This window comes from Heterocephalus glaber, unplaced genomic scaffold, assembly GCF_053883595.1.
Source record: "Heterocephalus glaber isolate CG9 unplaced genomic scaffold, H.glaber_assembly_v1.0 deba00001561, whole genome shotgun sequence".
Classification (NCBI taxonomy): Eukaryota; Metazoa; Chordata; class Mammalia; order Rodentia; family Bathyergidae; genus Heterocephalus; species Heterocephalus glaber.
This window is the reverse complement of record NW_028258349.1, coordinates 4,259,184-4,280,442: the sequence shown is the minus strand read 5'-3', so window position 1 is coordinate 4,280,442 and position 21,259 is coordinate 4,259,184. Positions and strand designations below refer to the sequence as shown.

Here is a 21,259-nt window from a genome sequence, read left to right as displayed (position 1 = left end):
ATTTCTTTCTTCTTGTTATCTTCTTGATGGTCATTCATGGCCTATTCAAGAAAGAATGTAGAACAGAGTTAGGAATTGAGGACTTTGTAGTCTTCAGAGTATACCATTTATAAAGGGATCTTTTTACTTTAACACATATAAAATATTCTCTACCTATACCAGAGAAGCTGTATGTAATACAGATGACTAGTAGAATCCATCCCAGATTCACTCTTTTGGCCCCTCTGATTTCTTAACTAACAGATCTAAGCCAGAACACAGAACAACTTTTGCTCTCCCATGACCACAAATCCTCCTGAGTTCCCTACAGTTAGGTGTTGGCTTTCTGTAAATCAAGACACAGTTCCCTATTTGGGGGCAATGAAATAGAAACTTCCCAGGATTTCTCCAGTGTGGACACTCAATCAGAAGATTTACCTGGTTAGAAATCAGGGGAACTGAGGTTCAGAAAAGGCTCTGATCTTCCCTCTTCCCACCAAGTGGGAAATGAAGAGAGCAGAAGCATCTTTCTGAACCTAGAGATGAATCTTCTTGTGGAAGGCAGAGGCACCCGAGGATACTTGGAGACTGTCCAGGTCCTTAGACAACTTCAGAGAGTAGGGTTGCCTTCCAGACTTAGATTATTTGTCCAGTTCTGAAAAGTTCCATGCAAGTCCATGTCTTCATCTGGTATGACATCAACCTCCACAAAATTCTCACCAAAAGCCTTTTTCTGTACAAATGTGCCCAGGATCACTTGTTATATAATTGACAGCACCCTGCCGCTTCCCCTCCTGAAAACTGGAAAGGCACAGCCCCGCTTTAAGTATTGCCTGTGATTGTTGAATTTCAACATAACTCAGAGTTGTCAGTGATCTCTCTGTAAGGTCAAGGTGCCTGCCTGCAAAGAAACTGAAATTACCCTCTATGAATTGAAAGGGAAAACATTTCAGAGTTTTATTTTCTCACCAGTTTCCAAGAAGATAACACTACACAATTGGCAACTAAATTGATTCACAGTAAATATAACTCAATAAATAGAATATAAATATTTTTAAAAATTAAAATGTAAAAGCCATTTATCTACCCTGACTAAAATATGTTAAGGCTAGAAATTGCACTCTCTACTTATGCCAATTTTTCTAGAAATGGTATGCTAAAATTGGGTTCTCAGCTCATGCCAACTGTTCTAGAAATGGGATCTTAAAATGTTGCCTTTTTCCATCCTCAGGAAACAGACTTTAAGACACAAATTTCCATGCAGGAATTTATTAGGAGTGGTCTCAGCCTCTGCTCCTGTGCAAGACTAAAGGAGAGAGGGTGAAACAAACAGAGAAATTCAAGTGCGATGCATTGACAGCAAAGACCTCAGCCCACCTCACAGAGAAGACTCCAGATTAGGGAGAGCCCTTCATATTTATCTTAAAGACAATTCCCTGAAATAGAAAAAGCCCTGGAGATGTATATATCCCTGAAAAGGCGGAATGGACTGGGAGGAAGCAGCTCCATAGGAAGTGGGCCTCACTGAGAGTTCTCAGCCCATGTTTCTCCCAGGATCGGGGGAATGCACATGTAAGTCCTGAGTGGTACAGCCTTGGTGTGTATACTGTATCCCACAAATTCATCTTCAGAAAAAAGGGGTGTCAAATTAATCAGCAGACCTTTACTCATCAGCTTTGAATCAGGCTAAACAGAACTATTATGTGAAACACTTTTGAATTGTGTTTTGACCAACAGCACAGAAAATAACTGGCCATCATCTCTGGAAATCTGGACACTAAGGCAAAAATATCTCTTATCCCAGCCACACTTCACAGGCTAGGTTTTTTGCCAAATGACACATGTTCTCTTGAGTTAAGAATTGCTTCATTTCCACTGGCTCCTCCCATCCTCAGCAGCTGCAGTTTTGATGGCACTTCCACATGTGATGTCTTGGCTTTCTGGAGTCATGTCACTGGATCAAATGGATTGTTCATGTTAAATGAACTAGGTGAACCTAGGGTGTGACAGTCTCACTGCAGAAAAGCTAGAGTGGAGTGGAAAAATGAGACCAAAATTCTTCCTTATCCTAGCATGCCCACTTTCATCTTCTGAGATATTCAGCCATTGTAAACATGTAAGTGAGGAGACACAAATTCATATACCATCCTGTGGTAGGCTTTCTTATGCTGTTGTACTACTTGTTAATTGTAGGGAACAAGGAAAGGGGACATTACAAGAACCTCTGCGGTAACTCCCAGTCTCCTGAGAGCCACGGCAGCACAAGGCAAATTACAGGAAAGGTAGAAAAACGAGACTGAGAAGAAGCTGAGCTTTGGGTCTGATCAGTGCTGCTCTGGGCAGCAAAGACAAAGACCCCTAGCTTGCAACACCTTTTATTCAGTACCTCTGGAGAAACAAATGTAACAAATGAAATGCTGAGAGTTCAGTACATCACATTGGGATAAACAAGTTGTTTCAAAAGACTGGGGGTCAGTGGAAATCCAAGAACAATGAGGAACTATGCAGATGAAGATTTGGTTCCTCCCAGGAACTACACAGATGAAGATTTGGTTCCTCCCAGGGTGTCTCCCACAGGTGTGGTCTTGCCCTGGAGCATCATAGTGTCAGGGAATCATTGAGGTCTCAGTTGTGACCGGAGGTCAAAATGGAATTGTGTCTTGGTGTGCCATAGCTGGCCTGTATGCAGGAGAACTAGGCCTAATCAAATGGTTTTTACCTAAAATTATGTAACATTGCTCCCAACAGTTAATCTGGGGAATCCTCAAAAGGCAAGAGACACATCTTTCAAGTGAATGGAACTGGTCTAACTGGCCTGAGAATAGGGGGTACAATGTGAAACAGCAAAAAGCTTCAGCCACAGAGAACACAGAGGTGTGTTGTCCATAGTTCTGAGATGTCCAGATGAGAAAACTCAGATTGAAAAGAAAACCAGACCAAAATGTTGAACACTTTTCACATTTTCAACACAGATCTAAAGAGGATAGAGTTTGAGAGTTTCCTGGGCAATTTCATCATTATGAGTATCATAGAGTGCACTTGTATAAATATAGATGGTATAGTCTCAGTTATATGGCATATACCATTATATACACAATCCTGACTGAAACCTTACTACCTAATGCATTGCTGCAACTCAGAATGTTCTTATAAGTGTAGCTGTGTGGATGTGCATACAAGTACGTACAAAAGTTGAGTTTGGCTTTGCCACTGAGGCAGGTCTAGATTTGAAAGTGTTGGGCAAAGGGACAGAAAGCTGTGAAAAGCCAACCAGGAAACAAGTAGATTGGATCAAGGTTTTCAAATAAATATGTCATTTATTTGGGTTTGTTTGATTCAAGCATAATTAATCTTCCCTCTACATTTATAAATGTATGGAAATAATATTCCAGTACCTCTGGGCCAGGGCACAGAGAACTGGGACTGGACCAAAAGGAACCCTGCAGGCTAGCATCCAGTGAATCTCAATCCGGTCTTTGGGATCTCACACATTAAGGCATTATTTAAGTAGTTTAAAATGACACGTGTATACACTAAAAGAAGAAGCCTTCCTAACTTTTCCTGATTAAGAGGAGATTGGCTTTTTTCCCAAAGCTTTGCACAGAGCATCTTTGACCTCCTTGTTCCTCAGGCTGTACACCAAAGGGTTCAGCAGAGGTGTGATGACAGTGTAGGTCACTGAGATGAGTCTATCCTGCCCCAGGGAACTCTGGGACTTGGGCTGGAGATAGATGATTGAAGTGCAGCCATAGTGGATGATGACCACTGTAAGATGGGAGGTACAAGTGGCAAAGGCCTTCTTTCTGCCTTCTTTTGAAGCAATTTTAAGGATAGTGGAGATAATGAGGACATAGGAGATGAAGACCACACCCATGGGTAGAATAAGAACAAAGACACTGACAACAAAGTTGATGATCTCACTGACAGTGGTATTTGTGCAGGCCAGCTTCAGCAGGGGTCTTACATCACAGAAGAAGTGAGGGATGACAAAGGCATCACAAAAGGGCAAACTAAACACAGATGTTACCTGGACGATGGCCATGCTCAGGCCAATTCCCAGTGATCCTAAAACCAAATGGTTGCAAGCCCTCTTGCCTATGATAACTGAATATCTTAGAGGGTTGCAGATGGCCACATAGCGGTCATATCCCATGGCCATGAGTAAGAAGCAGTTGTTGATGCCAAAGGTTAGATAGAAGAAGAGCTGGGTGGCACAGTCTTGAAAGGAAATAGTCTGCTGAGGATTCAGAAGGCCATAAAGCATACGAGGAATGATGACCACAGTGTAGCAAGTGTCAGAGATTGACAGAATGCTCAGGAAGAAGTACATGGGGGTATGAAGGTGACGGTCCAAGTGAATAATGGTCACAATGATCACATTGCCAGACAGAGTCACTAGGTACAACATTAGGAAAACAACAAAGAAGACAAGCCTGTGCTGCCACCCAAAAGTGGAGAAACCTTCAAAGAGGAATTTAGTAACAAAAGTGCAGTTAGGCTGTGACATCAGCATTGCTGCCGGTCCAGGTTTGAAGGAGCTGAAAAAAGGAAGGAAAGATGTGATGAGTCAACGTGAAGCACATTGGCCTGAACCAAGGTGTTCAGTCAATATCCAGCCTTGAGCATTGCTCCAGGCTCCAGAGGTCATCAGTGATCAGCTAGTGGCCAATTTCTCAGTTTTCCTCTTTGCCATCCTTTTCTTTGATATTATAAAATTGTGCACCTAGGACCTCAGCATTGAGGCCATAGACAGCAAAGAGAGGGAGAGAAGAAATAAATTCAAAAAGATTTGTAGAAACAGCTAGCTGATTTTAAGTTCTTATTTATATTTCCAGAAATAGGATTGCTGGCATATGGTACTTCTATTATTAATTATATGAGCTACTTTCTTACTGTTTTCCATGGGAGCTGTACCACTTTACATTCACACCAACTGTGTATAAGTGCTCCTTTTCTCCAAATACTTTTTAGCACTTGTTGTCTTTTGATAAGAATATATATATATATATATTTCATCCTAACTGTTGGGAGGTGATATTGTGATTCTCATTTGCATTTTACTAATGAGAGCATCCTTTCATGTAATTGAATTGAAAATTGCAATCATGACCTTAAAGAGATACTTGTACACTGATGTTCATTGCAGCACTATGCATACATAATAGACAAATTATGGAAACAACTGATATGTCCATTGTCAACTGAATGAATAAAAAATGTGGTATATATTTGAAAGAAATATGATTCAGTTGTCAAAAAGAAAATTCTGTCATGTTTCCAACAGCATAGACAAGCCTGGTAGGTATTGTGCTAAGTGAAATAAACCAGGAATTGAAGGACAATTATTGCATAATTACACCCATAAGAGCTACTTAAAATATTCAAACTCATAGAGGGAGGAAATAATGTAGTGGTTATGAATTGCCAGAGTGGGGAACATGGAGAATTTTTGCTAGATTGCTAAAAAGTTTCTGGTATACAACATGATTTGGTTCTTGAAATTTGATATGCAGCAAAATAATTAAATCAACAATATTATATTTTAAATTTTTAAAATTTTCAAAATATAAATCTCAACCTCAAACAACAAAGCAAAAGAGGAATACACAAGGACAGTTTGAAAGAGATAGCCATGTCTTTCATAGACTTACGTTCAAACTCGTCACATGTATATATTAAATATATTCAGGGTGTTAGATAATGATTATACTTCAGGAAAACTGTTTAAAGAAAGAAAGGAAGGAAGAAAGAACCCCTTGGCCATTGGAGAGCTGGGTCTAGATTAAGAGAAAAACAGGTGAAACACTGAAAGTGCCCAGGTCTTTAGCTCCTCCTCGACACATCTTGAATTATTTCTGAAACAGTACAGCGAGACTGATACCCTATCAATGTTGCCAATAGCATTCAATACCAAGTCCTTCACAAGGACTCTGCAATGGCTTCTCCTCCTCAGGACCCTAGTCTAGACTTTGTCTTCAATAGATAGCCAGTAAGATCATGAGAAATGATTTCTTATATCACTGCTGTAAGTATTTAGCTTGTCTCCTTGAATTCTAGCCACAGGAAGGAGGGGGAAAGAAAAGAAAGTTGAAAGTCAACCTACTTATCTCTTCCCTGTTCCACCCAGCCCAAAACCCTAGTACCTCCTAAAACACTCTGCCCTCTTCCTCTCCTCTTTATACTTTATACCAACACCCAACTTCTGATGAACATCATTGCCTCTGATCACTGGGGTGGTCTCCTACCTAATTGCCCTCTTTCCCTTGGTCTTAGTCAATGTCTTCCTGCAAAATACTGTCACTGTGGGTTTTTTTGAAACAGCTACTTGTTTAACCTTCCTGTATAAATTCTTTCAATAGGTCTTCAAAATTTTAAGCACAATATTCAAACTTTGTAAATTGATTACAGTAATATTAAACAGTCACCATGAGGATTAACATATTTGAAGAATTTGACCTGGCACTTGACACATAAAAAACCCTTATTAAATAGTTTTATGGGTAGTTATTCCTTTTTATTTTTCACAAATAAGTTGGGTTTTCATTTTAAATTGAAATTCCTTTTTTTTTTTTCAGTACTAGGGATTGAACCCAAGGCTTTCTCACTGAACTACATCAACAGCCACCCTATCCTCTTTTTAAATTTTTAATTTTGAGACAGTCTTACTAAGCTGCCTGGGCTGGGTTTATAGGTATAATCTTCTGTCTCAGCCTCCCAGGGTGCTCAAATGAATCACTTTATATTTATAAGAGGAGCAGAGTAGCAGTGGAGCTGTGGGATTCATTCTAACATTCTTAGTTGTAAAACATCTTTTGATTACCCCTGTCTTGATTTCGTAAATTTTATCATTTCTCATCCATTTGCTCATGTAGACTTTTTCATGCTTTGCTGAAATATTTCTGAAAGTGCATTAAGCAGAATCATGTACTGCTATGCCTACTATCCTAATATAGGTGTGAATTAGGTGGAGCACAATATTCCATTTTGCCTCTAACACCCTGTTGATAATGCTCAATATTTTAGTTCTCCTTTGAGTCATCACAGCTTCTCCAACTAAAATAACTAGCAAAAGGTAATATAACTAGGACTATCCAGATCCTGTCTGGTATATAACTAATAGTGTGGAGCCCATTACCATATGATTAGTTAGTGTCCATTACACTTGTATACACTGACATTCATACATTAATTTTCTTAACCGAAAAAGCCTTACTCATGCCTTTGACTTGGAATAAATCCTCCAGACTATTAGTCAGCTCTAAATTAATAACACCCTAAAAAACTCTCTCTCAATACTATTATGTGGGAGACTTTAACAGAACAATCAGTACAAAGGTACAGAGAGAACTGGTTAAAATTTAAGATACTGGTAGGAGTAGGATTACTCATCTGGGACCTAGAAATGGAGGTAGAGAAGAAAAGATGAGCGATAATAAAATGGGATGTGTACAGATGGATGGAAACCACACAATTCAGATAATGTTTTTGAGTTTGGGGTTTTTATTGCTTTTCCTTTCTTTCAAATAAATGATGAAACAAGTGATAGAAGGTTTGTCCCTAACCCGATTCAGAATGAATATACTATATACTTGTACTTTTTTTGTAGAAGAAAGGAACATATTTAATTGATTGTTTCCTGTGTTTTAAAATATCTTCTGTGCATTTGGGTTTGCTTAATGCATAATTTGTCTTGCTTTTACCAAGAAAAGCCATTTCTTCAGCAGTTCAATGTGCTCAGTAGCCACACATATAAGTGTTGTGTTAGAGCCAGGAAAAGAAAGATTACTAAAGAGGACTTGACTCCTACAGACCTTAGATTCTTGAACGGCCTTTGGGATCAACCTCAGCAAAAGTCTTTTCAAGTGTTTTATGTCCCTCTTCTCTACATTAAACTATTCATTTACATGTATAAAGTCTTGGAGATCAGATTCTTCCTTCTCAGACACATGCTTTCCTTCTTGCTCAGACTACCACTGGCTGTGTGTTACCTGAGTACGTGCCCTAACAAACACTCCCCAGCCTAGCAGAGAAGGAAACCATACTCACCTGGCACACCGTTTCTGCAGTCTTCTGGAGAGCTGAGCTCATGTCCAAGGCACATCCACCACTCTGGAAAGTTGACTGTGTGAAATAGCAGATGATAAACTTGTACTGATTCTTGTGAGACGTTTCTGAGATGTTTGTAAATGTTCTTTGCAAAAATTTTTAAAACTCACCAGTTGTTTATCTCTAGATCACTTTGTAGCAATATGATATTGTACTGAATAGTTGGTGAGTTTCTTAATCAGAGGGTCAGTGGAGTCTTACTGAGCAGTGTCATGGTTTAACAGGAATTCCTTCTTTGCCAATAAAGCTCTAGACACCACCCAGAATGCTATACCTAAAAAACAAGTACACAAAGGAGAAAGTCCTCCCATGTCTGTGGTCACAGTAAGGATAGGAAAAGTCATGATAATTTCCTCCAGATTTTTCTACTCCTATATGCTGAGAGGAGTACAAACTGTGGATTGGGGGTTCTTAATAAGGTAGCAAACCTCTATCTCAAATGCTGGTTCTCTCTAAAATGCAGTCAATATTCCCAAGCGATCAATGGCAAAGGATGCAATCCAAACAGCAGATTGCCTGGAGACCTCATTACCAAGGCAAGTCATTACCTCACCCCTATTATGGGATCATAATGAGGACAACACTTGGGAGAACAGAGTTGGCTAAGCTGTTAGCAACATCTCTGTGGGTGAAAAGCTTACCTTTCTATCTTAGGGTGAGCTTTGTCTTGTTAGGATCTATGTCATATTTTCTGTGCATTTCTCCAGTTGTGAGGATGGAGGACTTAATGCCATATGGGATAACTCTTCATATACAAAAGAGGAAAAGAAATGATTTTCAAGAAGGGTTTACTTAAGGGATTTCTGCTGCCAGGAACACATAATGACGACCTCCAGGTAATCTGACATATGAAGCTAGTTTGATGTTTCTGGTAAAATCATCAATTTTGTCCCTAAGTGCTATTGTATGAACTGTACACTATTAAACTGGTGTTTATTCTCTGTCCTGCCCATCACATGCCCTGAATTCATTTTGGACACTTCATCTCAGTTTGGCCCCTGGCCACAGCTCTGACAGGTCATCCTCCATATACTAAATATATCTCATTATCTACAGCCCAAATAGACTTTCACATGTGTCTATAGTCTGAAGATATATAAAAGTTGGCACTCAAATTGTGATGTGTTTAACTCTTGAATCATTTTTTTGCATTGATCTTATACTCCTACATCAGTTTTGAGCATGTTTAGCTAGGAACTTTTATTCATTCTTCTTGTGTTCTCTTGGTGTACTTGAGCTGGCTCTTCTAGAGATTAATTACTAATACATTCTGTGTCCTTACAATGTGCCAGTACAAAGCTATGCAATGTACATATATTTAGTCATTTTATTCTAGTACACTTAAATGACAAATGGAAAACTAGGATTAAAGACAGGATATCCTGCCTCATAAGTTGTGTAATGTTGGTTGAATTGAATTAATTTGAATTTATTTAAAGGATGGTGGTACTGCCCAAGGGTAACAACTTACAAAGGCACCTTTGTAAAGGTGAATAAGATGTTAGACTAGCAATTCAATTTGCAAAGGGTAGAGTTCCATGTTGGCTGTTAACTAAGTATATATTAAGTAGACATTATTTTTCTGGGGCTTTATTTATTTTTAAGTGATATGGTACTGTGAGCTAAGAATGATGGTAAGTAGGTGTGTGTTTGTAAGTACTACTATCTGCATTCCATAAATTAAGAAACTGAAGTCAAGCCAGACAACTGGCAATAAATGACCATTTACCAAGGTTCTTTTTACTCTGCTATGCTTCATGTCTTTTTAACACTGAAGGACAGATTCTCCAAGATCTCTAAAATGATGCTATAATAAATAAATGAGGTAGTTATTGCTACCGTGTCAATGAATATTTGAGAAGCCAAGGATCCAGAAAGAAAGAATGTGTAGAGATATTATTCTGACATTCAATTCTCTGTAATTTTCTTGAGGAATTATAGTTTGTCATTTGTAATCTTTGGCCAAAAGAACTTAGAAACAGAGCAGAGCATCTGGCGAATTCCATGTGCTTATACAGGAAAGGGTAGATGGAATTAAGCTGAACCTCTAAAGACTGAAACTCACTTCAAATCAGTGTCTGGTGTTAAATATAGTTAAATATGAACTTGTCCCTAGTCTAACCACATCCTAGGAAGCAAAATAAAATCTTCACTGGAGAAAATAAAGCATTCTAAGGCCTCAAACTGTCTTTGTAATTGATTCACATAGAACAGGGACAGGCAACTATTGTCTGCCAACCAATGTGGCCACTGCTTGTTTGTATACAGACTGCAAGATGAACAATAATGTTTACATTTTAAATGATAGAAACAAATCAAAAGGAAAATAGTGTTTTGTGACACATGAACATTACATATTTTCGGAAGGTTCCAGAGCTGCCCCGTGTGCAGGGCAGGCCCCAGTCTCACGCAGATCAGGTGTACCCACAGCAGCAGGTCCCACAGCCTGTGCTGATGCTGAGTCAGGAGGTTCCTGTCCTTGCGTGCACGCCTGCAGTCTTGGTCCTTCAGTCTGACCAGGCCATGGCTTCAGGTTTGGAGGAGAAAATGTCCCTTTATTTGAAGAACAAGTAGTGGACTGTCTCAAATTTGCCATTTTTAAGTTAAAAAAAAATCTACCTTGCAGAGTGATCTAGAATAGGTAAAGCTGTTGTTGGAAAAACCATTAGGAAGAGAGTATGTGATGCCCTGAAAGCTGAAAAATCCAAGATTGAAACAGAAATAAAGAATAAAATGCAACAAAAATCACAAAAGAAACCAGAATTTCTTAACAATGAAAAACCAGCTGCTGTGGTTGCTCCCATCACAACAGGATATACTGTGAAAATCAGTGATTATGGATGGGACCAGTCAGATAAGTTTGTGAAAATCTACATTACCTTAACTGAAGTTCATCAAATTTCTGCTGAGAATGTGCAGGTGCATTTCAGAGAGGTCGTTTGATCTTTTGGTGAAGAATCTAAATGGGAAGACTTACTCTATGATTGTGAACAATCTCTTGAAACCCATCTCAGTAGAAGGCAGTTCAAAAGAAAATCAAGACTGATACAGTTTTTATCTTATGTAGAAAGAAAGCATAAAACACACAATGGAAGGACTTGACTCAGGTTGGAAAAGAATGAAAAGAAAAAGAAAAGCCATCCTATGATGCGGAAACAGATCCTAGTGAGGAATTAATGAATATTCTAGAGAAAATTTATGAAGATGGGGACAATGATATGAAGTGAATTATTAATAAAGCCTGGGTGGAATCAAGAGAGAAGCAAGCCAAAGGAGACACAGAACTTTGAGACTTTTAAGACCTTTTGAGAACTATTATATGGAAATACTGATATTTCCAATAAGGGAATGTTGGTGAGTTGCACATATAAATTTGACAGATAACTACAAAGCCTTCAAAGTAAAGCCAATGAATTCTCCATTTCTTTTTGGAGGATTTATTTAAATAAGATATACATTTTAAACAATTCCTCCAAAGATGATTTCATTACACCCTGGTCATTTTGTTCAAGAAAAGGTTATATGGCATTCTCATTGAAATATAAAAAGCAAGTCTTGTCTAAAGAAAACAATACATTATGTGTATTTCTGTTCAACTAGGAGGTAAAATACCAAAAGTATTTGTTTGCCTGTAAGTTACACGTCAGCTCCCACTAATGTAAGAATAAATAAAACTGAATTTTTGTATAAAATTCAAATTTGTGCCTGTGTTTCAAATTTGCTGTAGAGCAGATGATCCTCTCTCACCAGCTTGAGCAGGGCATATACCAGGGATTACCATCCACTAATAAGCCAATCACAAATGTTTCTATCTATATTTAAATATATTTGTTTATGAGTATAGAATTAAGAATAGACAAGCATCGTCATATAGTAGCAGTTAGTAAGTTCTACCATGGATCAGATACTAATAACCATAAAGCAAAAATAATTATTTTGAAAATCCATCTATTCCTACGTTCAATAAGGTTGGATTTTTATTTAAAAAATTATATATTTCCACTAACCAAACAAAGTTTTTTAAAATCACAACCGCACTCATTCATTTATGTATTGTGTGCAAGAAATCTAAATTATTTACTATTTAGCTTTCTTCACAAAAAAATTTGCAGATTCCTGATACAGAATGTTTAGAATGCAATAAAAATGCACCAGATATACCAGAAGACATGATCAAATGGTTAAAAATCAAGAAGAAAAAAAAACCATTCAGTAGAAACATATCCATAAAATAACTATTTTGAATTTATAAGATACTAGTTTAAGATACCTGTAACTGTGGCAGGTTGCTCCTAAGGTAAACCACGATGTGATGTAACCAAATCTAAACACCTTTCTTTGAGGATTGGCAGAACTTGACTTCTTTCTACCAATGGAATATAGCAAAGATGATAGGTTGTATAAAATGCATTATGTAAGAATCTATCTTATTGCACAAGGTATACATGTGTAGAATTATCAAGTCTATCCCAGTAATATATGTAATTAAAATAAGAATAAAAAGGTAAAGAAAAATCTACCTAAGCAGAATGCAACAAAAGATACTTCCTTGATGGCACTGAAGAAGTGAGGTAGCCTGTTGTAAGAGAGCTTTCGAGGGGTCCATGTGAAAAAAATGTAGGCAACCTCTAGGAACTGAAGAGAGTCACAACCTACAAACATAAGGAAATATCAGCCTCAGTCCTATAACCACAAGGAACTGAATTCTTTCAACAACCACATAGTTTGCAAGTGCTTGCCGAACTGTGGGAAGGATTATAGATCCACTGAGCATCAAATACCAGATTGGTGAGCTCTTGAGCAGAGGACCAGCTCAGCCATGCCCAGTCACCTGATCAAGGAAATTAAAAGATAATAAATGTGTGCTGTTTTAAGCTCCAAACTCGTGGTATTTATTATGCAGCAATAGAAACTTTCTACAGTCATTATTGGCATGTAAGAAAATGAAAATAAGAAAATAAGGCCATTCACTCTTCTTTTAGCAACAATGATGGGAAAGAGAAATCAATGAAATGAAATTTTCAAAGTGCTGAAAGAAAGTAACTGCCAAACTAGAATTGTAAACTTAGGGGAAATATCCATTAGGATGGAAAGTTAATCCCCAAACTTATTTCTTGAATTAACTTTTGTGTCTCTACAGTATAACTTAACTAACCATCTTGAAAAAAGTCCAGCAAATTATAGTAACAAGAAGCCTCAGCTCTGAAAATAATCTAAGATTAAATAAGTTCTCAGGAAAGGAAATAGACCATTTTGTTTATTTTTCCTTTCATTTTATGTCTTCACAAAATTCATTGAAGACATTCATCAAGACATTTCTATAGACTGAATAAAATTAAGTTTCTGCCTCTTAAAAAGCCATCCACTAGGAAGAACCTAACCCATACAGGAAAATACATCAATACAAACCCTGATCTTCTGTTTTCTAGGTTTGTAATTTGGGAAAATCTTCTCTACCTCTATGGAGCTTAGTATTTTCTTCTTGAAATGATAATGATAATTGTCTTTCTGTGTATCTCCTAGAGCTCTCAGAATCAAGTAAGAGGCTGCAACTATGAGGGCTTTTTAAGCTGCAAAAATTTATAGACAAAGATTTAGGAACTTTTAGCACCAATATGAGATTCACCACCACCCCTCTTCTGCCCCCTCTGCCTGGCCTGTAGAGATGATTACACTGGAGGCTTAGGGAAAGCTGTGGGGAAGAGAAGTGCATACTTTTAGTGCTGCCCATGAGTCGGTGGCAGTGAGTGACAGGAGAGCATCTAGTTTACACATGCTCTACAACTGATGCCTTGAGGAAGAGGAACTGGGAGAGATATTCATAAATATCCATTACATCTGCAAGAAACACTCCTGTCCTCAAAGGAAAGAGAAATTACTGGTGTTACCTTTTTCTTCTCCATCTCTTTTTCTTTTCTGTTTTCATTGTCTCTACATAGAGATTTTTAAAATGTATTCATATAGGGATCTATTACCAGTCTCTTGTAAAATGCCTTGTTTGTTTGTTTGTTTGTTTTCACAATTCAAAGAGGTAAGAAGTGGCCAGATTCTCAGTGAACAACATATTGCTTAGCTTCATGTAACAAGGCCTGGTGAGACAAGAGATTTCAGAAAGCCTGAAACAGGCAAGGAAATGTCTTCCTAGGAGGTTCCCCGGTGATCCACAAAACCTTCCCCCTGCTACCCTAAGTACTTCCCCTCATAGCCTTGAGGCTAACACATGCATAAAGGACACCTTCCCCCAGTGATCTCTACAGGAGTCAGCATCACATAGAGAGCAAGGTGCTCCTTTGTGTCAGACATGGGTCTGAAGCCAAGTGACTCATAGTTAAGACCTGAGAGCTACCTAATGTGGATAGAAAGTCCAGTCCTGATCAGCTTGAGGTACGTGTGTTGAGAGTTTCTATGTTCTTGAGGGTCACAGTTCACATTTGCCTCCCCTCTTGTTCTCAGTGCAAGCTTGGAGGGCTATGGCTAGGGAACAGATATGGAGGTTCAAGCTGCCACTAACTAGCTGAGGGGTTGGGCCAGTTCCTTGGCAGTCTCTGGGATTCTATTTCCTCTTTGTAAAATGAAAGGTTTGGACAAAGTGTTCTGTAAGGTCCCTCTAGCCCAGACATGTGCCATTCATTCCTCTGTCACCCAGTTGCCATGTTGTGCTTATGTAGGCACAGAGCAGCTCAGAAGCCATTCCCAGGAAGCTGCACTGTGAACTTCTCCTCATGCTCTACACATTGGTTCTTCCCTTCCCATGCTCTCTTATGCACTTAAATTCTGTGTTCTTTTCAGACCCATGTCTATCATTTCATTGTTCCTGTTTCCTTCTTGATAGTTATTCATGTCCTATGCCAGGAGGAATGTGGAATAAAGTTAAGAGTTGAGTAGTTTGTAGCCCCCAGAATGTACCATTTCTAAAGTTTTTTTTTTACTTCAGTATGTATAAAATATTTTCTATTTATGCCAGGGAAGGAGTATTTGTACAAATGATGAGAAGAATCCATCCCAGTTCACCCTTATGGCACCTTCTCTCATTTCCAATTTCTTACTGAATGGATATAGGTCAGAACGTAGAGCAACATTTTTTCTCCCATTATAGGGCACCACAAATCCTCATGAGTTCCTCATAATTAGATCTTATTTTCTGTAAATCAAGGGAGTAGCTCACAAAATGTGGCTAATGGAAAAGAAGTTCCACAGGCCACCTCCAGAGTGGACACCAAGACAGAAGACTTATTTGGTTAGTAATTTGGGAAACTGAGAGCTCAGGAAACATTATTTTCTTCTTTCTACCTGCTAAGTGTGAAAGGAAGAGAGTGAGAGCATCTTTCTGAACCTAGGGATGAAACTTACTGTTATGGATATCAGAGGTACCTGAGAACACCTGGGAACACCCCAGCTCCCTAAAAGATGTAGGACCATGGAGCTGAACATCAATATTAGATATCTACCCAGCTCTGGACAGTTGTGTTAAAGTTCATGTTCCCATTTAGTACCTCATCATCCTCTACAATATTCTTCCAAATGCTATTTACTCTACAGTTGTACCGTGGATCACTGTCAAGTTCACTTGTTTACATAACTGACAACACCAACATTCTTCCCCTCCTGAAAACTGGCAAGTCACCGCCTCACTTTCAGTATTTCCTGTGAAGGCTGAATTTCAACATAATGCTGAGAGTGGTCAGCAATCAGTGTTGCTGCTCTGCAAGGTCATGGTGCCCGGATGCAATGAATTTGAAATCACTCCAAGAAAAGGTTTTTTTTGGGGGGAAAAATGACTTCTCATGGATTCTGAGAAAATTTCAGACCGTTAGTTTTAACCAGTTTCCAAGCAGACAATACTGCATTGCTGACAACTAAATTGAGTCACAGTAAATGTAGTTCCATAAACACAATGAAATCATTTCTTAAAATGCAAATATAGGAGCTACTGACCTTCTGCCTTAACTAGACCATATCATAACTAAAAATTTAAGCTCTCACCTTATGTCGTTTTTCTAGAAATTGCTTTCCTAAAATATTACAGATTGGGAACCCATGGAAACAAACTATGAGATAGAGACTTTAATTGGAGAACTTCATTAAGGAGTGCTCTCTGCTTCTACACTGTGCAGGACTGAAGGTAGCAGGGTAGAACAGGCAGATAAATAGAAATGTGGCACAGTCAAGCAAACACCTCAGATGAGCGCTCTGGATTAAGGAAAGCCCTTAATAATTATCGTAAAGACAGTCACTTTCCTGAAATAGATATAACTCCCAAAAGTATAGGAAGAACTGGGAGGAAGCAGCTCCATAGCAAGGGCAGTTCCTGAAGAGGGACTCACTGAAAACTCTCAGTCCATGTTTTTCCCAGCATCAGGGGATGCATGTGTAAGTCCTGAGTTGTGCAACCTCGGTGTGTATACTACAATATCCAACAAAATTAACTTCAGCAAAGAAATGGTGTTAAATTGATCGGACTCTTACTCAGCTGTTTTGAACCAGGTTAAACAGAATTATTATGAAAAATGTTTTAATTGTATTTTAACCAACAGCACAGAAATGAGCTAGCTATCATTTCTGAAAATCTGAACATTAAGGCAAAGATATCTTTTATCCCCAGCCAGACTCTTCAGCCAGACTTTTCAGGGCTTGACTCTTTGTCAAGTGATGATGTGAACTTGAGCTAAAGGATTTGTTCATTTCCAGAGACTCCTTCCATCCTCAGCAGCTACAGATTTGATGCCACTTCCACAAGTGATGTCTTCCCTTTATGAAGTCACGTCACTGGATCAGATGGATTCTAGAGGCCACAGTAACTGTGTTTGAAAGTCAGAGTGTGACTGTCTACTCCACAGAAGGCCAGAGCTGGGTGGAAGGATGAGACAGGTCTCTTTTCTTGCCTCACTTTTACTTTCTGTGATGCTCAGACACGAAACACTGTTTAGAACACAGGTTGAAAGATGATATCAAAGAAACTTCTAAAAGTTATCACAGTAGGTTTATGAGCTTCTTATAAAATTTTTAACTAAGCTTTAGACTGCTGTTCATTAATAAATGCTGTTCATTGTTGTAGTTAAAGTGCTTATGTTCATGACACTTTCAGAGAATTTAGGTCCATCCTGGGAAACCTCTCAAATGCTATCCTCATTAGTCCTGTGTTGAAAGTACCAAGAGGGTTGAACAATTCAGCCCGGTATCCTTTTCAATCTGAATTTCTCTTCTGGACATCTCAGGACTATGGACAACCCACCTACGTGTTCTCGGTGGCTAGGGCTTTTTGGTGACTCGCATTGTGTTCCCTATTTCCAGGTCAGTTAGGGAAGTAGCATCCACGTGAAAGGTGTCCCCTGGCCTTTTGAAGATTCCCCAGGTTGTGATGCCATGGTAGGAAGTAGCAAAGACAACATAAGAAAAACTACCACAGAAAGGTATGTGCAAGTGCATTTCCTCATTTACATGTCACAATGGCCACACAACTACTCCAGCATTCTTACCAACAGCAAAGAGTCTCTCTGCAGTGTTTTCAAACCAATTATCAGGATCCTGCTGAATTTTGTGTGTTAGTGAATTTGTTTAAGTAGCTGAAAATATTCTCAGAATGTGTGTGCCTACGTGTAAGTGTGCATGAGTGTACCTAGGTATCAGGGATATTGGCATTTAAAATCTTCATACTACATTATTTCCTATGCCAAGTCATTTTCTCATTCCTCTAAAGAAGAACAAAGAAAAGCTTAACTACCTCAATTAGCACTCAATTTAACTTAGTCTACTATTCTTGATCTCACATGTTGAAATTTTATATATATATATATATATATATATTTAAAGAAAAGATCTTCACAAACTATCTAGACTAAGTGGAGATTGGCTTTTTTTAACAATCCTCTGCCCAGAGCATCTTTGACCTCCTTGTTCCTCAGGCTGTACACCACAGGGTTCAGCAGGGGTGTGATGACAGTGTAGGTCACTGAGATGAGTCTGTCCTGCACCAGGGAACTCTGGGACTTAGGCTTGAGGTAGATGATAGAGGCACAGCCATAGTGGATGATGACCACCATGAGGTGGGAGGCACAGGTGGCAAAGGCTTTCTTCCTGCCATCTGCTGTAGCAATCTTAAGGATGGTGGCAATGATGAGGACGTAGGAGATGAAGACCAGGGCCATTGGTAGAACAAGTACAAAGACACTGACAACAAAATTGATGATCTCATTGACAGTGGTATTTGTGGAAGCCAACTTCAACAGGGGTCTCACATCACAGAAGAAGTGGGAGATGACAAAGTCATCACAGAAAGGCAGGCCAAACACAGATGTCACTTGGATAATGGCCATGCTCAAGCCAATTCCCAGGGACCCAGAGGCCAGCTGGATACAAGCCCCTTTGCCCATGATAGCTGAATACCTTAGGGGGTTGCAGATGGCCACATAGCGGTCATATCCCATGGCTGTAAGAAGAAAGCAGTTGTTGATGCCAAAGGTTAGATAGAAGAAGAGCTGAGTAGCACAGTCTTGAAAGGAAATAGTTTGCCGAGGATTCAAGAGACCAGAAAGCATACGGGGAATGATGGCCACAGTGTAGCAAGTCTCAGAGATGGATAGCATGCTCAGGAAGAAATACATGGGGGTATGAAGGTGATGGTCCAGGTGAATAATGGTCACAATAATCACATTGCCAGACAGAGTCAGCAGGTACAGTGTTAGGAAAACAACAAAGAAGACAAGCCTGTGTTGCCACCCAAAACTGGAGAAACCTGCAAAGAGGAACTCAGTCACGAAAGTTGAGTTTGTTCCTGGCACTGTCATGGCAGCTGGTCTAGGTTTGAAGGAGCAGGGCAAAGGAAAGAAAAGTGTTATGGGTCAAGCCTGAAACCCAGCAGCCTGGACTAAGACGTTCAGTTCAAAGAGTGTCCAGCCTCTGAGCATTGCTCCAGACCCCAGAGGTCATCAGCATTCAGTCAGTGGCCAATTCCTCAGTCTTCCTCTTGCTCGCTTCTTAATTGATGCTGTAGAAAGTTTTCCTGGGATCCTAGTATTGAGTCAGAGGTAGAAATGAGAGGGAAAAGAGAGACTCATTTTCTCATGGAGAAAACGATTTTAAGTTCTTCTTTGTATTGTTCTTATTTATATTCCCAGGTATGGAATTTCTGAATCATATGGTAGTTCTATTTTTAAGTATTTGAGGAACTTCTCTGCTGTTTTCCATAGTGGTTTCACTATTTTACATTTCCAGAAAGGAAATATAGGGGTTTGTTTTCTCCAAATCCTTTTGGGCAGTTATTATCTGTTGTTAATATATCTTTAAAAAACTAATATCTCTTCTTACTGTTGAGAGGTAATATCTCATTGTGGTTTTCATTTGTACTTCCCTGATAATTACTTCTGTTGACCACTTTTCATATATCTCAGTTAAAATTAAGTTCCCAGAGAGATATTTGTACACTAGGCATTTGCTGTAACATTATGCAGTATGAACAATTTATCTAAACAACCCAAATGTTCATAGGCAAATTAATGAATAAGGAAAATGTGGTAAATATGTGGGGTGGAATATTATTTACCCTTAAAAAGAAGGATATCTGCAATTTGCAACAACATAAATAAACCTAGAGGATATGATGCTAAGTGAAATAAGCCAGTCATAGGAAGATTGACTGCATGATTTCATTATATGAGGTACTTAATATGGCCAAATTGATCAAAGCAGAGAGTGGTACAGGATCTTTGAGAAAACAAGATAAAGGAAACAATCAGCTGTTAACCAACTGCTATAAAGTTTCAACTATGCAACATGAAATAATGTTTGAGATCGGCTGTACTACATAGTACAGTCAGTCACACTGTATTATACATTAAAAATTTTGTTAATAGGGTTGATCTCATAAGTGTCTTATTGCAAGACAAAATGCAACAAAATATCAAAGACCCAAGGAAACTTTTGAAGGTAATAGATGTGTATTTACTCAGGTAATGTTTTGATAGGGGTACACCTATGTTCAAACTCATGAGATTTATACATTTAGTATTCAGGTTATTGCGCATCAATTATGCTCAGTCAAAATGTTTAAAGAAAGAAACAACTGCTTGGCCATTGGAGAACTGGGTCTGGTCAGCAGAGAAACAGTGAAACACCGAATGTGCCCAGGTCTTTGCTCCTCCTCAGCACATCTTGATGTAGTCCCTGAAGAATTTAATGAACAGTGATTGAGTGAAAGATGAGAGATGTCTGAGTCCAATTCCCTTCCAACACTGTCAGCATTCAATACCAAGTGCTCCTCTGGGTCTTTGCAACGGCTTCTCCTCTCCAGAACCCTAGCCTAGTCTCGATCTTCACGTTCTTAAGCCCTGCACCAACCCTGTCCCCTGACCTTGGAATACTAGGGGAGTGGGCGACTGGCTACTATTCCCCATAGAACTTGCAACAAATATCCCATAAAATCATCAGAGATGACTTTATAAACCACTGTAGATATTTAGTTTGTCTCCTTGAAGTCTAGCCGTAGAAATAGAAAGAGAAAGAAAGAACTGAAGCTGAAAATGGGCTTTCCCTGTTCCTTTCTGTGCTGTGTTAGGGATAGAAATGAGCTGGCCCTTCCTCGTTTTGTCTCACCTCAAGTGAATTTAGCACAGGAGGCTATACTGGGGCAGATTTATCTTCACCCTTCAGCTAAGTTTAACCACTAGCTCCGTTGAGAAAGTTGGGAGTAAACTGAAATAACTTCCTTCCCTGTTCCGTCGAGCCCAAAGGCAGTGCCTCCTGCAATTCCTCTCTGTACCCTCAACTCTTAACTTCTGATGACCATTGTCATTGCCTATGGTCATTGCAACAGTCTCCTAACTCATCTCTCTTTTTCAGTGGCTCTTAACCTATATTTTCCTACTGACTGTGGTCATCACTGTCTTTCAAAAACTGTTCCTGAAGCTTCCCTCAGCAAATCCCTTCACTGGCTCCTCAGATTTTAAAGAACAGTATTTAAAGCCCAACAGATTATATTAACATAAGACAAAGTTCCTATGAAAGATAAATAGGTGAGCACATTTAAAGATGTTAACCTAGCACCTGACACACATTCCCTTTTAGTTTTCACAAATGAATCTGTTTAAATTTGTAAGACACACAGAGCAGGAGTAGAGTTGGAGGATTCACTCCAACATTTCTGGATTATAAACAATCCTGTGATTACCCCAGCCTTGGT

General features: G+C 39.0%; 2 protein-coding genes and 1 pseudogene across 14 annotated transcripts in view; 1 reads left to right on the top strand and 2 right to left on the bottom strand.

Annotated features, from left to right (window-relative positions):
* Nucleotides 1-918: 918 nt before the first annotated feature.
* LOC101700604 (olfactory receptor 10J4-like) lies at nucleotides 919-5,556 on the bottom strand. Its single transcript, XM_087190984.1, has one exon. It carries the CDS (start codon nucleotides 4,490-4,492, stop codon nucleotides 3,545-3,547), a length of 948 nt encoding a protein of 315 aa, XP_087047110.1. The 5' UTR covers nucleotides 4,493-5,556; the 3' UTR covers nucleotides 919-3,544.
* A 5,261-nt stretch (nucleotides 5,557-10,817) lies between these two features.
* Nucleotides 10,818-11,375, top strand: LOC106010609 (calcyclin-binding protein pseudogene; annotated as a pseudogene).
* A 197-nt stretch (nucleotides 11,376-11,572) lies between these two features.
* LOC101704620 (olfactory receptor 10J3-like) overlaps nucleotides 11,573-21,259 on the bottom strand; it is a 475,677-nt gene continuing 465,990 nt past the window's right edge. For all 13 annotated transcript variants that reach the window (XM_087190972.1, XM_087190974.1, XM_087190971.1 and 10 more), the window contains one exon: nucleotides 11,573-20,244. In XM_087190972.1, coding sequence (XP_087047098.1) covers nucleotides 17,916-18,869 — 954 coding nt within the window. In that variant the 5' untranslated portion in view covers nucleotides 18,870-20,244 and the 3' untranslated portion in view covers nucleotides 11,573-17,915. The remainder of the gene's footprint in view (nucleotides 20,245-21,259) is intronic.

Bases quoted from the DNA above. Each gene is read 5' to 3' on its own strand.
- LOC101700604 (XM_087190984.1), bottom strand. From the start codon at position 4,492: ATGCTGATGTCACAGCCTAACTGCACTTTTGTTACTAAATTCCTCTTT.